At 51.2% G+C, this 14685-nt stretch overlaps 1 protein-coding gene across 3 annotated transcripts in view; it reads left to right on the top strand.

Moving 5' to 3' along the window:
• Window positions 1-219: 219 nt before the first annotated feature.
• Window positions 220-14685, top strand: part of Slc5a10 (solute carrier family 5 member 10) — a 54876-nt gene continuing 40410 nt past the window's right edge. The window contains exons 1-8 of one of the 3 annotated variants that reach the window (XM_042672924.1): window positions 223-477; window positions 6121-6192; window positions 6584-6688; window positions 6983-7042; window positions 7789-7893; window positions 12663-12768; window positions 13094-13174; window positions 14473-14678. In XM_042672924.1, the coding sequence (XP_042528858.1) occupies window positions 364-477; window positions 6121-6192; window positions 6584-6688; window positions 6983-7042; window positions 7789-7893; window positions 12663-12768; window positions 13094-13174; window positions 14473-14678 (849 nt within the window). In that variant the 5' untranslated portion in view covers window positions 223-363. Of the gene's footprint in view, window positions 478-6120; window positions 6193-6583; window positions 6689-6982; window positions 7043-7788; window positions 7894-12662; window positions 12769-13093; window positions 13175-14472; window positions 14679-14685 lie in introns of all 3 variants that reach the window. The other 2 variants (XM_042672943.1, XM_042672933.1) reach the window with 2 other exon arrangements.

Below are 14685 nucleotides of genomic sequence, written 5' to 3'. Positions count from 1 at the left end.
TCCTTCTTATACAAATTAAATATAGAACAATCCAGCTACTAGGCAACTGGGCCTTTTCTTTCTGGGACTTTAACATTTCCTTCAAATTCATTAAACTCCCTTTCTCTCTCCCCCTCCATCCCCTCCTCCTGCCCAGCCTCCTCTTCCAGCTCACCCAGCTCCTGCTCTGGGATTTGCCCACCACGAGGGCAGCAAAAGAGACAAAACTGCCCTTTGAAGCAATTGCTCTGCATGCGGCCACATCGTGGGTTGGAGGTGCCACCATCGTGGTTGGTTTAATGATCAATTCATTCCCGCTCAGAAAGCCCTTCCTGACCTGGCTGTCTTCAGTCGTCTGGACTTGGCAGTGGTGCTCACTTCAGAATGACTGCCGACAACTCTACCGATGGCCTCCATGTTCCCAGGCCACAGCTGAGCGTGACTGACATCGTGGTCATTGCAGTTTATTTTGCCCTGAACGTGGCCGTGGGCATATGGGTGAGAAAATCCATGGTGGCAGCCAGCTTGGCTGGGGGTGGGTGGGAAGGGGGGGGGGCACGGCGCCAGGGCTCACATGTCTCTGGAGTGTGTGCATTGTATCACCTGGGGCCTGCTACCTACACATAATTACCATCACAGGGATTCCCCAGCTGTACCCAGAGGTGCTAGGTCAGAACCAGAGCTAGGACCTAGGCCCTAGCCCTAACTCAGAAGCCCCTTTTCTCCCCCTTGAGAAGCGATAGGTGTTTTGACCCACTCAGAGATTCCAATGACTGTCAGTACCCTTTATGTAGGCCCAATGCAAAGCCTGTGCCTGGATCCCATGCCCCCACAGCCCTCTGAGGAAGAGCAATGGTATAGGTGAAGAAACTGAAGCAGTAGAGGAGAGGCGTGGGGGGTGAGGGGAAGAGCAGAATTCATATGCTGAATTTCAAGGTGCTGCTGCAGAAAGTGGATCCAACCTGCCAGCCCTGCTTCACCTCACCAGCTCTGTCTAGCTGGTAAGGTTCTCTTTCTGGGTCCCAGAAGTGCCCAGGTAGTGTCCTGAACAGGACATTCTCTCGAGGGATGTGAGTATACATCCTACCTCCTGGAACCCCTAGACTGACACTAAGAGCTAGGGGACTAGATACTGGTCATGCCCCCTCAGCATCTGAGCCTCAGCATCTCCTACCGCATGGTGGGAGATCTCCATGAAAAGGGCCTCCCCAGGACAGGACCTAAAGTGGTAGGGGTGCCAGGGAGATGTGGCTGCAGTGGTGATGGCAGCAGAAGCAGTGGATGGAGATGGCCGAGATGGTGGAGATGGTGAGAGAGCTGCAGAAGTGGGGGGCTGTAGAGTGGTGGTGGCTGAGATGGTGGAAATTGTGGTAGAGGTGTTGGAGTGGAGAAGATATGGACTTTAATTGAGGCTTTGGTGGAAGTGGAGGAGGCAATGATGGTGGAGATGATGGTGATCACACTGGTAGTAGAAGCAGTAATTAACATAATAATGATATGATTCCATTTAAACCACAAGTGGCCCCCGTGCTGACCTGTACAAAGCCAGGTTCTAGTCCTGCTCTGCTCTGTGTAGCCATACTGAGGTGTTGGAGCGTGTTTATTTTTACAAACTAATGGTTGTAGTGTTCCTGCACCGAGCAGGCCTTTAGTGACGTTTTACCCCCAACAGCATGTTTTCACTTTGTCTCTTTGTCACATTTTGGTAATTCTTGCAACATCACAACCCTTTATATGACTGTTTTTTGTTTGTTTTTTCCTGCTGTGGCAATCTGTGACTGGTGGTCTTGGACATTAGTATTGTAAGCATTTTAGAGGGGTGACAGGAGCTGTGACCATGTGAGTGGGTAAACTTGGCACATCTGGACAGGGTATGTTCTGACTGTTCCACAGGCCAGCTGCTCCCCACTCCTCCCCCTCCTTCCCGAGACACAATATTGAAATGGGGCAAATTAATAACCTGCAGTAGCCTCTTGAGTGTTCAAGTGGAGGTAAGAGTGGCACAGCAGTCACTTTAAATCAAAAGCTAGAAATGATTAAGCTACTGGCAAAGACTGAGGGAGCCGGGCGGTCTGGAAGCCAGGCTGCCTGCCCTGAATGGTTCAGAAATCAAGCTGCTCTAGCAGCCAGCATGTATTAGATGTGAAAGGGAAACAGCGACAACTGCCATGGAGAAGGTTCTAGTGGCCTGAATAGACCATAAAGCAGCCACCCTGAAGTGCTCCCTGAAGACCCATCCAAAGCTAGGCCCTAATTCTCTCTGGTTTTATGAAAGCTGTGAAAACAAGGAAGGGTAGAAGAGAGGTGTGAGCTGACAGAGGTCTTCCTGAGTTGTAAGTAAACACACACACACACCCCACACACAGCCTGCAGCACAGGTGGTAAAACACTGGGTGTGACTCAGAAGATGCAGGGGCCACCCAGAACCCCAGGGGTTCAATGCAGCTGAAGCAGAAGCAGCCTTGCATTGAAAGAAGACCCAGCCAGTACTTGCACAGCCAGAGTGAGGTCAATGCTGGGCTTCAAAGCTGCATAGCATGGGGTTTCTTCCCTTGTTAGGGCTGAGGCAGTGGTGGCCTGAACTGAAGGCCATATTCACAGCCATGTGACAAAGCTGGGCCTTAAGAACTATACTCACAACAAGGTTCAGGCCTGTGATTCTAGCTACTTAGTAAACTAAGATCTGAGCATCAAAGTCAACCAGGGAAGGAAAGTCTTTGAGACTCTTATCTCCAGTGAGCCACCAAAAAGTCAGAAATGGAAGGAGCTGTGGCTCAGGTGGTAGAGGGCTATCCTTGAGCAAAAGAAGTTCAGCACTCAAGCTTTGAGTTCAAACCCCGGGACTGTCAACAAAACAAAACAAAACAAAAAGTCAGAAATGGAAATGTGGCTCAAATAATAAAGTACTAGTCTTGAGCAAAAAAAAAAAAAAAAAAGACAGCATGCAGGTCCTGAGTTCAAGCCTCAGAACCAACAACAAAAAAAAGGGGGGGGAGCCTTTGATGAAGTTAATCTGATTAATATATGCACATGTGAATTATCATGATGAAAACTCCCTTGTACAATTAATATACCTTTTAAAAAAGGAACAAAAAGGTCTGGGAAGGTGGCTCAGTGGTAGAGCGCTTGCCTTGCATGCATGAGGTCCTGGGTTAGATTCCTCAGTAACACATAAGCAAAAAAGAAAAAAGCCGGAAGTGGTGCTGTGGCTCAAGTGGTAGAGCACTAGCCTTGAGCTGAAGAGCTGAGGGATAGCGCCCAGGCCCAGAGTTCAGGCCCACGACCAGACCCCCCCAAAAAAAAAAGGAACAAAAAACATGAATTACAGGAAAGTAAACAGGCTCTGCTGGGGACAGCAGGAAGAGGAGGGCCAATGGAGAAGGTTAATGATTGGAAACAAACATGATTGGAAGACTTTGTCTGCATATATGAACCTTGTTTAAGTAAAACCTGTTGAAATTCGGAAGTGGTGCTGTAGCTCAAGTGGTAGAGCGCTCGCCTTGAGCTGAAGAGCTGAGGGACAGCGCCCAGGCCCAGAGTTCAAGGCCCACGACCGACCAAAAAGAACAAACCTGTTGAAATTATTTTAAGAAGGAAGTGTCAATTTACACTAATACAAAATTAAATTATATGAAAAAGAATCAAAGTGGGGGGACCTAGGAGGTCGTTGGAGGGGGTGAATTTGATTGACTGCATTGCATGCATGGATGGAAGTATCACAATGAACCCCCCCATTGTATAACTCATAATTTGGATGCTAATTAGATTTTTTAAATTTTATAACAGAGACAAAAAAGAGAAAAAGAATCTTTAATTGCTGCTCACTGTGGAATGTTCCCCAAGAGGTAAAAATCCAGATTTGTTTGGTCCACACGACAAGACAACATGGTAGTTGTCAGTGGTTTCTGTAGATAATCTGGCTGAGTGTTATATGTCAGACCTAACCTAGATCTTCCCCAGAGCCCTTCAGTCCCCCTGGTGGGTAACTTGAATAACATCCTAACAGGACAGTTTGTTCGAAGTTGCAGAGTGTTTTTGTTATTTGTTTGTTTGTAGAGTTAGTACCCTCAGCGTTAATTGGACCTGTTCTTGGGACACTGCTCTTAGAACTGTTGTTACTGTCTAAACAGAGAAGAGCTGGTGCCGGTTCACAGACCTCATGAGGAGGCTGCCTGGGCATTATGAGTGGACCTCTTCCCAGCCTCTTCAGCCTTTTTTATTTTCATTGGTTTGGTCACAGGACAGGACCAGCCCTGGCTCAGAGCACAGCCACAGCCTGACCTACTTTGTCCTAATAGTCAGAAACAGTCTTATGGACAAGTTTGAAATGTGTGCATGCAGCCATGGATTGATGTCAAGCTAAAACCATGAGACTGCAAAGAAACACAAAGCAATGGAGTCACTGAAACCTGTCTGAATGATGAGACCAGAACCCATGATGATGCAAACTGAGAGTTCTGGCACCCTTCCTTCTGCTCCAACGCCCCAAACAGAGATTGCTAATCACCTAAGCTTCTGTTCTATGTCTCAACACACCAGGCTGAAAATCTAAACAGCCACTTACCCTAAAGTGCCACATGTTTGGGGACCTTCCAAGGAAGATTCCAGATTTCCCAGCCAGCTAGTTTCAGTTAACACAAGGATCCTTCCCATGAAAGGTGACTGAAGTCACCTGCTTATACACAGCTATTTTCCCTGTCTCTGTGACACAGGGAAAGTAACTTTGAAATCACTAGTCTGCTTTGTGGGATGTTTCCTGTTTAGAAAACCAACCTGTTCTGTTAATAGGAGCAGCTATTCCAATTAAGATCATGAAACTAATTGTTGCAATGAGGCAAAATTCACATCGTAGAATTCACCTGGTTTTTTTTTTCTTTTTTACTGGTATGTATCAATTGTACAAGGAGATTTAATTGTGACATGTCTGCCTTGCCATGATGGTGTATAACTCACGGTATTTAGGACAGGTAAACTCCTGTGCAACTATTCCTTTTATCTAACTCCCTTATTATGTCATTCCCCTCACTACAGAAGGAAAGTCTGTGCTTATTTGCTATCACTCCTCAATCTTCCCTCTCTCCCCACCCTGGAACTACAAATCTGCTTCCTGTCTCTGAGACTAACCTATTCTGAACATGTCCTATAAATGGAATCAAACACTTTGTGGCTTTTTATGTCTGTTTTCTTTGGCTTAGCATCATGGTTTCAAGGTACATCCAAGTTGTAGCATGTGTTAGAATGTAATTCCTTCTTTATTTTTTCTTGGCATCAGGAGTGGGATGAATTTAATCTTTCTGATAACTGTGTAATATTCACTGTGTGGTTATACCATAGCTATAGAGGCATTCATTAGCTGGGGGACATTTAGACTGTTTCCACTTTCATCTACTACAAACAAAACAGCTGTGAATTTTCCTATGCAAGTCTTTTATTCTCAGTTCTGTTGTGCATATAGCTCAGAATACAATTATGGTACTCTGTGTGCATGTGTGTATATGTGTGTGCGTGTGCGCGCGTGTGCACACACGCGCTTGCGCATACGCGCGCATGCTGTCCTGAGGCTTGCAATCAGATCCTAGGCATTGTCCCTGAGCTTTTGTGCTCAAAAGTAGCATGCTACCACTTGAGCAGAAAAGGAGAGCACTTGCCTTGCATGCATGAGGCCCTGGGTTTAATTCCTCAGCACCACATAAGCAAAAAGAAAAAAGCCAGAAGTGGTGCTGTGGCTCAAGTGGTAGAGCGCTAGCCTGGAGCTGAAGAGCTGAGGGACAGCGCCCAGGCCCAGAGTTCAGGCCCCATGACCGGACCCCAAAAAAAAATTAAAAAAAAAAAAAGCCAGAAGTGCCGGGCCTCATGCATGCAAGGCAAGTGCTCTACCACCGAGCCACCTTCCCAGCCCCACTTCTGGCTTTTTTGTGAGAAGAGTCTTACAGAGTTTCCTTCCCATGCTGGCTTTGAAACTCAAAACTCAGATCTCAGCCTCCTAGGTAGCTAGAAGTATAAACTGAGCCATCACCACTTGTTTTTGTTTCTTCTTTGAGGTGCCACCACACTATCTCCCACAGCAGCAGAAGCATTGTATAGTCCCATCAGCAATGCACAAAGTTCTAATATGTGCCTCTCCTTTTCTGCTCTTATAAGTCTTCTTGTCGAGCCAGCAAGAGCACAGTGAGTGGCTACTTCCTGGCAGGCCGGGACATGACATGGTGGCCGGTGAGTACACCCTGACCTCTTGGGAGTTTTCTTGTTCACTGGGCTCCATCTAACCTCTAGGTCAGCTGGCAGCTGCATCCCCGAGGTCACTTCCTGTATCATTCTCCCCTAAGGTACCCAGTGCCAGCTCAGTGGGGCAGGTCTGACACTGACAGAAGATTCCCAAGCTGGGAACATAGGAAGAGGCTTCTGGAAGTTGCATAAACTTCTGTGACTATGTGTCTGAAACTTTGCTCCTTAGCAGATGGCCATGGGTCCATCAAGTCACTCCCTGTGCCTGGTATCCTCATCTGTGAAGGCGGCCTGTGAGGCTGAGGGGGAGTCTGATGGGTCCATGCTGGGGCTGGGGTCATGGGTTTGCCCCTCGCTGATTTTCCTGTCTTCTCTCCAGATCGGAGCCTCCCTCTTTGCCAGCAGTGAGGGCTCTGGACTCTTCGTGGGACTTGCGGGCTCAGGAGCTGCTGGAGGCCTGGCTGTGGCAGGCTTTGAGTGGAATGTGAGTCCTGGAGCATGGGCACAGCCTGTGGGAGGCACAGACTGCAGCCAGCTTGGCTGACACTGGGGTGGGAGTGGGGAGACAGCTCCCACAAACACATGTCAGATGGTGTCCAGGCAGACTCTCAGCAGGCTGATCTTCAGATGACACTGCTCTGGTCAATGCAGTTGGAAGGGGGTTGTTAAGCTTGGCCCAGCCCATCTGCTGGGGGGAAGGGGCCTCCCAGGTTCTCACAAGTCAGGTGGGCCTGGGGCAGCTGCAACCTATGGTCCTCACTTGCCTCTGTCCTTCCAGGCCACATACGTGCTGCTGGCTCTGGCCTGGGTGTTCATACCCATCTACATCTCCTCTGAGGTGAGCCTATGCTGGGGCCATAGCTGGGGGTGGGACTGTTCCCCATTGGGCCAAGTTGATACCAGTGAGCAGGACTCTTGAAACCTCATATCACAAGTTGCTGCACCACGAGGGTGAGGTTTGTTATTGGTGCAACTAACAGACCTCAGGCTGCACATGTGGCTACTTACTTCTGCTCACCATCATGCTGCAGCCCAGCATCTATGTCCTTCCACTCAGCACACAGATGCGCACCTAGGTAGCATCTCTGGGCTATACACCTGGGCAGCATACTTGTGCTACACCTGGGCAGCACATCTGGGCTACATACCTGGGTAGCATACTTTGTGACATGTCTGCATGCATTGTCTTAAACTGCCCATTCCTTCATCCCTAGCCCTGCCTGCAGTCACTAAATCCAGTGGATTTCACTCCCTGGCCTCTTGGCCTCCCCCGTGCCACCCCTTGCAACCATCTCCCTATCAGCCCCACCATGGCTGGTCTGGATTAGTCACACCAGCCTCCAAACTTGTCCCTCTGTTCCCAGTGGTGCTCCTTCAATGCATCCCTCCTCTCAGCCCTGAGGAGCCAGTCTCAGCCCACCACTCCTCTGCCACAAGCTCTTAGCAGTTAGAAGTCAGCCTGGAGTTCCGGCCTGGGCCAGGGCTGTAGTGGGTCTGTGGCCTTGCCTTTGCCCTCAAGAGATTCCATGGCAGGGAGAGGCAGCGATGAGCACAGGCCTAGCCCTATCTTCTGTGTGCCTGCAGATCGTTACCCTGCCTGAATACATCCAGAAGCGCTTCGGAGGCCAGCGCATATGCATGTACCTGTCCGTCCTGTCCCTGCTGCTGTCTGTCTTCACCAAGATATCGGTGAGCTGCCCCCACCCCACCTTCTGTCAGCATATCCCAGATCTGAGACCCCTCAAAATGACTTACCTGGCATCTTCTCATCTATATCTGCCTTTGGTGCAGCTAAGGAAAACTGAGGCCTAGAGAGGGACAACGACTTAACCAGGTTCACACCGCAAGCATAGGACAAATAGTCCAGGACCCCTGAGGGTAGAGGCTCAGATTCAGGCTCCATTGCACTGAGCTGAGCCATGACCTGCCACCAGAGGGCGCCAGAGCCCTGCGGTTATCTGCAGTAAACCACCTCTTCCTTCTATCCTGACTAGGAAAGGAGAATCCAGCGATCCCTGGGGGTAAGGGTGGAGGCCTGGCCCTGGGAATGTCAAAAGAAGGATACCCACCTAGAAAGAATCAGAAGGAGCTCAGGAACAGGTGTCTCCGGTGACTCACACCTGTAACCTAGCTACTCAAAAGGCTAAGATCTGAGAATTGCAGTTTGAAACCAACCTAGGCTGAAAAGTACATGAGACTCTAAGTGAAGATACTGCTCAAGTAGTAGAGCATTAACCATAAGTAAAAATGATAAGGGATAGCACCCAGTACACACACACACACCCTCAGGCCTGTCCTGTGATGGCCTCACTTGTCTATCATAGAGTCAAGAGATTTGCTTACTCTCTAGTTCTAGCGGAGGGGCCTGGCCTTAGGCTACCCCTGAATTTCCTTCTTCCTGGAAGCTGGGGCTACAGTAATAGAACAACCCTGGAACTGTCTGGGGCCCACACAGTAGGAGGCCAATGCATACATAACAAGAGAAATGATTGGAGGAGGGAGGGGACACTTCGAATTGAGCTTCAGTGAAGAAAGAGATGTGGGTGGGGAAGGGGAACAAGCAAAAGCAGTGAGATGGGGCACTGTGGGATGTCAGGACTAGACGGGTGGCCACTACGCTGGCCACTTCCTGGGATCAAATGAGAAAGGGTGTGAGGTGAGAAGCTGAGAGGGGGGGTGAGGACTGGGCAAATCTGAAATCATGCTTCAGCGTTCACAGATAGCACATTTGGCTTGGGGAGGCCACCAGCTGTGCTAGAGGACTGAGGGCTGAGAGCAAAGGCTGGGGAGTTAGACTGTGAGAGGGTGAAGAGCCCAAGGCATGGGGGCATTAAGCAAGGCAGTGACAGAATCAGGTTTGCATCTTAATGCTCTTTGGAACCCCTAGTAGCCAGCCTAGAGGATCCAGGAGGGAGGGAGGCATAGGGGAGGGGAGGCTGAGCCCTGATTCTAGTCTACTCCCATGCGGTCTCCACAGCTGAGCTGACTTCTGAGATGACAGAAGAATTTGGTTGAGTGAGAGAGTTCTCAGGGACAAAATTATAGATGAGAGTCCTGAGCGCCCTGGATCCCTGCTGGCCATCCCTTGGCTGAGGTTCCAAGGCAGAAAGACTATTTAGAGCCCAGGACTCTGCCTCCAAGCCTGAGGCCTGGCCACCACCCCACTAAACCACAACAGCCAGGACGAGGTGCTTCAGACTCTACCTCGGAATGGGGTGACTCAGGGCCCCCAACTGTAAAATGGGGAGTACCTAGTACCAGGCTGCCTGAAGAATCAGAGGGGAAGCTGGGGAGTGCTCATTGCCAAGCTTGGTCTGGGAGGAGCCTGGAGCCACCCTGGCTCTAGCTTTGGAGTGGAGCTGTTTGAAGTGCACGCACGCTGCCCGCCAGCCTGAGACCCTGACCTCAGCAGCCACACCCCAGGAATGCCCCAGCCCTGAAGCAGAGATCATGCAGCCTCCCTGCTGTCAGTACTGACAGCTGTCAGAGGCTCACCACTTAGCTCAGACAGGGAGACTGGGTACAGCTCCACCTCTGAGGTTCTGCACCAGTCATTTAACCTTTGGGAGATAGGGAAGCCAGGCATGATACCACAGGTCCCTTGAAGTACAGGACATTTTTGGCCAACGTGTTGTCCATCACTGACACCCAGCTGCTTCACTGATGGCACCTCTTTGTCTTCTCCCCATTACACATACTGTTCCAGCCACATTGGCCTGCTTGTATTACCAAGAACAGTCCAGCAACCCTGGAGCCCTCTTCTACCTAGTGTCCATGGTTCCCTCACCTCAGTTCAAAGCTCTCCTCCCTCACTCCTGCTCCAAGCCCAGCCATGTCACCCTTCTCTCCCTTTTTTTCATACCCTTAGCATCTTCCGTAATTGACTTAGATCATCTATCGTCTCTTTCCCCACACTTTTTGTGTGCTAGTATTGGGGCTTGAATTCAGGATCTGGGCACTGTCCCTTAGTTGTTATTTTATGTTTTTTTCTCAAGGCTGAAGCTCTACCACTTGAGCTATAGCTCTACTTCCAGCTTTTTGCTGGTTTATTGGAGGTAAGAGACTTACTTACCTGGGCTGACTTCAAACTGCTGTCCTCAGATCTCAACCTCCTGAGTAGGTGCGAGCCACCAGCACCTGGCTCCCCGTTTTCTCTTGGTTCACTGATGTGCTATTGTGTGCCTAGCACCCCTCCTGGGACTCAGTGAGGTCACACATAGCAGAGATCTGAGTTTTTGTTTTGTTTTTCTATAAAGAACCAGGTAGTAAACATTTTCAGCTTTGAGGATCACGTGGTCTCTGTCCTAATTCCCCATCTCTGCCAGCCATGGACAATATGGGCTGGGATTGAATTTGACCCACAGGCTTTCTGATCTAGGAAAACATGTCTACAATTTATTCTGCACCTACTGTGTGTCTGGCTCTGGGTGAGCAGCCCAATCTCAGGAAGGCTTTGTAAGAAGGCAATCCTAGTGGGCAAGTGTCCATTCTCACTCCATCTGTGCCAATTGAACCGTGGTCTGACTTTCCTCTGCACAGCTGCATAGGCAGAGCCTGCTCTAGGCAGAAGCAGAGATAGCCGTATTTGGGGAGAGGACCCTCAGCAAGAGCTGGTGGGGTGTAGACAGAGGTGTGGCAAAGGCAAGAAGTTCCTGTTTTGAGTGTCCAAGGGTTAGTGACAGCCTGAGCAGAAATGGGCAGGATCAGGGCAGGGGGCATAGGGGATGAAATGGGAACTTGTAACCGCCAGCCAAGGGATCTCCTAGCTTCTCTGTCAATCCATGGACGGAAGAGAGGGGCTCCACGGAGGAAGCTGGCAAAGTGGGTCAGGAAAGGGAACAGATGAGAGGACAGGAGCACCGGGGCAGCCCCAAATGGAGGGAAAAAACAAGGCTTCTTCAATGCATGTTGGGGTTTCAAGCTGTAGGGAGCCCCACAGGTCGGCCTCTACTGGATCCAAGTGCACATTCCCCATGGCAGCTCAATGGTGCCAGGAGTGGGAATGCCTGCTCTCAATGCTAAACTCTTCTGGGGGACTCTAGCCACAAGGTTTCTTCCCCAGGAGCTCACTGGCCCCGAGTCACGCAGCAGGCTAACAGGGGCCTTGGCCTGTAGAAGGTGGCACAATGTTGGAATCTTGTGGCGGAGGACCAGGGGTGGAACAGTGGCAGAGGGGCGTGGCTAGCTCCTCCAGCAGGCAGCCAGTGGGTTGCAGCAGCAGAAGCCCCTGCAGGCCTCTGAGCCCGGGTGGTCAGCCCACTGAGCAGCGGTCTAGAATAAGGTCCTGGCTTGCCTCACTGTCCTCCACCCGGGCTGCAGGTGCCTGGTGGTGTTCTTGTGACTGTCTCAGGTATTTACCACAGTAAGCAAGTTCCTCTACTCTCTGAGCCTCTGTCCACCTGGGTCTTCAGGGAATTAGGCACTGCAGGTGCCCTTGGGCCACCAAAGGAGAGGCGCATAGAGGAGAGGAATCCCTTCCGAAGTCACCTGACTTCCTGGACCTCCATGCCAGGCCAGCAGGTGGCAGATGATGAGGACTGCAAGAAGGCCAGGTGCTACTGCCCAGCTGGTAGAAAGGGCTGTTTATGTGTTTGCGTCACATCTGTGCCCCCATTTAATAGATAAAGGCCCAGGAAGTGAAGTGATCTGCTCAAGGCCATGTGGCTTGGGGCATACAGACCAGGGGTCCAGACCTAGGACCCTGCAAACTCTTAGCTTTTCTCAGGCTGAAGCTAGCCTGGGTTTCAGGAAAGCTTCACCTGCAGAGGGGCCAGAAAGGAACAGATGATGTCTGCAGCTCTTCACTAGGACTCTCCTGGTGTCCTTGCAGAGCCTTAACTAGATAAATGCAGCGTACTACAGAGAAGAGTCAAGGTCTTACCCCTCAACTCCCTGCCTGTGCCTGTGAAAGGAGGGAGAGAGGGCTAGGTAACCCCAGGAGAGGTCAAGATTTAGCATGAGTTGTCCACAGCCTCAGCTGGTGACGGCCACCTCTGAGTATCCTGTCTTTAGGTCCAATCCCCAGGGATAGCAACCAAATCCATCAGCACCCAAGAGTCCTTTTGGATCTTCCTATGAATTCTGCTTGGACTCTGCCTCATCTAGAATTCCCTAGGAACTGAGGGGACGGGTTCTGCCTTGCATCCCCGAGCCAGAGCCAAATAATCATACCAGATAACCACAAACTCAATAACCACACGTCTGGCTGGTGGGCACTGACCACTTTAGAACTTTATTAACAGACAGAAACGTCCCCTGTACATATTTAACACAGCACCCAGCCATCCATGGCCAGTTTTCCTCCCACTCACAACAGCAGAGGGAGTGGGCAGGGTCTCCCCTCTGCATCCTTGGCACCCAGGCCACACAGCCGGTCTGTGTCTAGGCTCCAAGCCCTAGATCTCAGGTGTCATGTGTCATGATAATCTCCAACTTCGGCCCCATTCTACTATCCCTAGATCGACTTGTACGCAGGCGCCCTTTTTGTGCACATCTGCCTGGGCTGGAACTTCTACCTCTCCACCATCCTCACGCTCATCATCACGGCTCTGTATACCATTGCAGGTGCGGGGACCACCTGTCAGCTCACCCTGCCCCAGGGCTAACCATGGGGGGAGGGAGGAGGAGAGAGGTGCAAATGCATGAGGTGGGGGGTCACCTCCTTTTAGGGAATCAGGGGTGTCCCCCTAAAGAACAGCAGTTCTGAGCAAAAGGGATGGAGAATTGGGGCCTGGATCTGTATGCCTGGTGGCCTCCACAGCTCACAGCTTGCTCAGCTAGGAAAGCACAGGGGGCACAACTAGGAGACAGGAACTCTGCAGGTTGTCCATTTCCTTCTCCCTCTCCCCTGGAACTGAGCACTCTCTCCTGCAACCCTGCTCCCCTGCAGGAGGCCTAGCCACTGTGATCTACACAGACGCTCTGCAGACAGTCATTATGGTGGTGGGAGCAGTCATCCTGGCCATCAAAGGTAAGAGCTGGGGACTGTGGCCCCTGATGGGGGTGGGGGTGTCCCAGCCCCCTGCAGGGCTCCTGAGGCAAAGCCAATAGACTGGGCTTGGTGGCTGATGGATGCTGCCTCCCTCCTGCCCACCCACGCTGTTCTGGTGTCACCACAGCGTGGTGGGAGCTGACTCAGGAACACAGGGTGGCCCTGCCGCCCTGGCTCAGGGCTGGATGAGGTACAGCTAATGGCAGGTGTGGAGACACACAATTAGGAGACCACAGAACCGCCCAGGCGGCACCTCCAATTGTTTAAAATCATGTACAAACTCCCAAGGGGTGATGCTGCCTCTGCAGACAAAGGCCAGGGAGGAGAGGGGAGTTAGGAGATTGGCCACGCCAGTGCAGCAACAGACAAGGAAGCTTACTGGACCGCCCTGGGCAGGGAGCTCCCTGTCCCTAGAAATACACAAGCACACAAGAACTGAGCCTTTGGAGATGAAGCTACTAGACAACCTGCCTAGACTCAGTCTGAGGCCCTGAGGTTGGGCAATCTCTAACCCTTATGCAGCATTTGTTCATTCACTCTGCCCAGGGCTGGCCCGGGCTCCACGGTGCAGGCAGCAGGGGCACCCTCTTCCAGGTCCTGCTGGGTAGGGGACAGAAGCCCCCTTATAGGTATGCTCCCTCCTCACACATCAGGGGGCCTTGTTTCCCAGAACCTACTGCAGGTGAGGGACCGACATCCAGTGCCAAGTCTAGGTGGGAAGGAAGTAACTCCAGACTTGGCAGAGGCACAGTCAGGCCAGGGCATGGCCACGCATAGCCCCGGCCGTGAGGTAGACCGAAACAGTCTGGGGACAGCTAGGCTCTGGAGCCCCACTTGCCCAGTGGGCTGTAAGGATTTGCAGGTGCCCTGTCCTCTATGAATCTCAGCTTCCCTGTGTCCACATGGGGGTTGGGCGGGTGGTGAGGTGGGAGGGGGAGATGTCACAGTGCTGCCAGCCACGCTCGGCTCTAGTGAAATCACCCCCTTTCATAGCTCAAGTCCTTGAATACCAAGAAAAAAGATTTTCACTACCTTGGAGAGACAGGACCTCTTGCCAGGCCCATGTGCAAAATGCTCATTTAATAGTGTTATTTTAAATACAATAAAATAGTTATTCAAATTTGTCTTTTTTTTTTTTTAACTTCTATCCAACCCCACTTTCCCAAATGCCAGGGGAGGTGAGGATGGTAAGTCTCTAGTTTTGATGCATCAGCAGGCTATCTGTGAGCCAGGGAGTCCAGGCCACCCAACCACCAACCCATCCCTATCCTACCCAGCTTTCGACCAGATTGGCGGTTATGGGCAGCTGGAGGCAGCATACGCCAGGGCCATCCCCTCCAGGATCATTGCCAACACCACCTGCCACCTGCCACGTGCAGATGCCATGCACATGTTCCGGGACCCCTATACAGGGGACCTCCCATGGACTGGGATGACCTTTGGCCTGACCATCATGGCTACCTGGTACTGGTGCACGGACCAGGTGAGTG

Source organism: Dipodomys spectabilis, unplaced genomic scaffold (genome assembly GCF_019054845.1).
Source record: "Dipodomys spectabilis isolate Male_0828 unplaced genomic scaffold, ASM1905484v1 ptg000018l, whole genome shotgun sequence".
NCBI classification, from domain to species: domain Eukaryota; kingdom Metazoa; phylum Chordata; class Mammalia; order Rodentia; family Heteromyidae; genus Dipodomys; species Dipodomys spectabilis.
The sequence above is the reverse complement of the archived record's forward strand: the minus strand, read 5'-3'. Positions and strand labels throughout refer to the sequence as shown.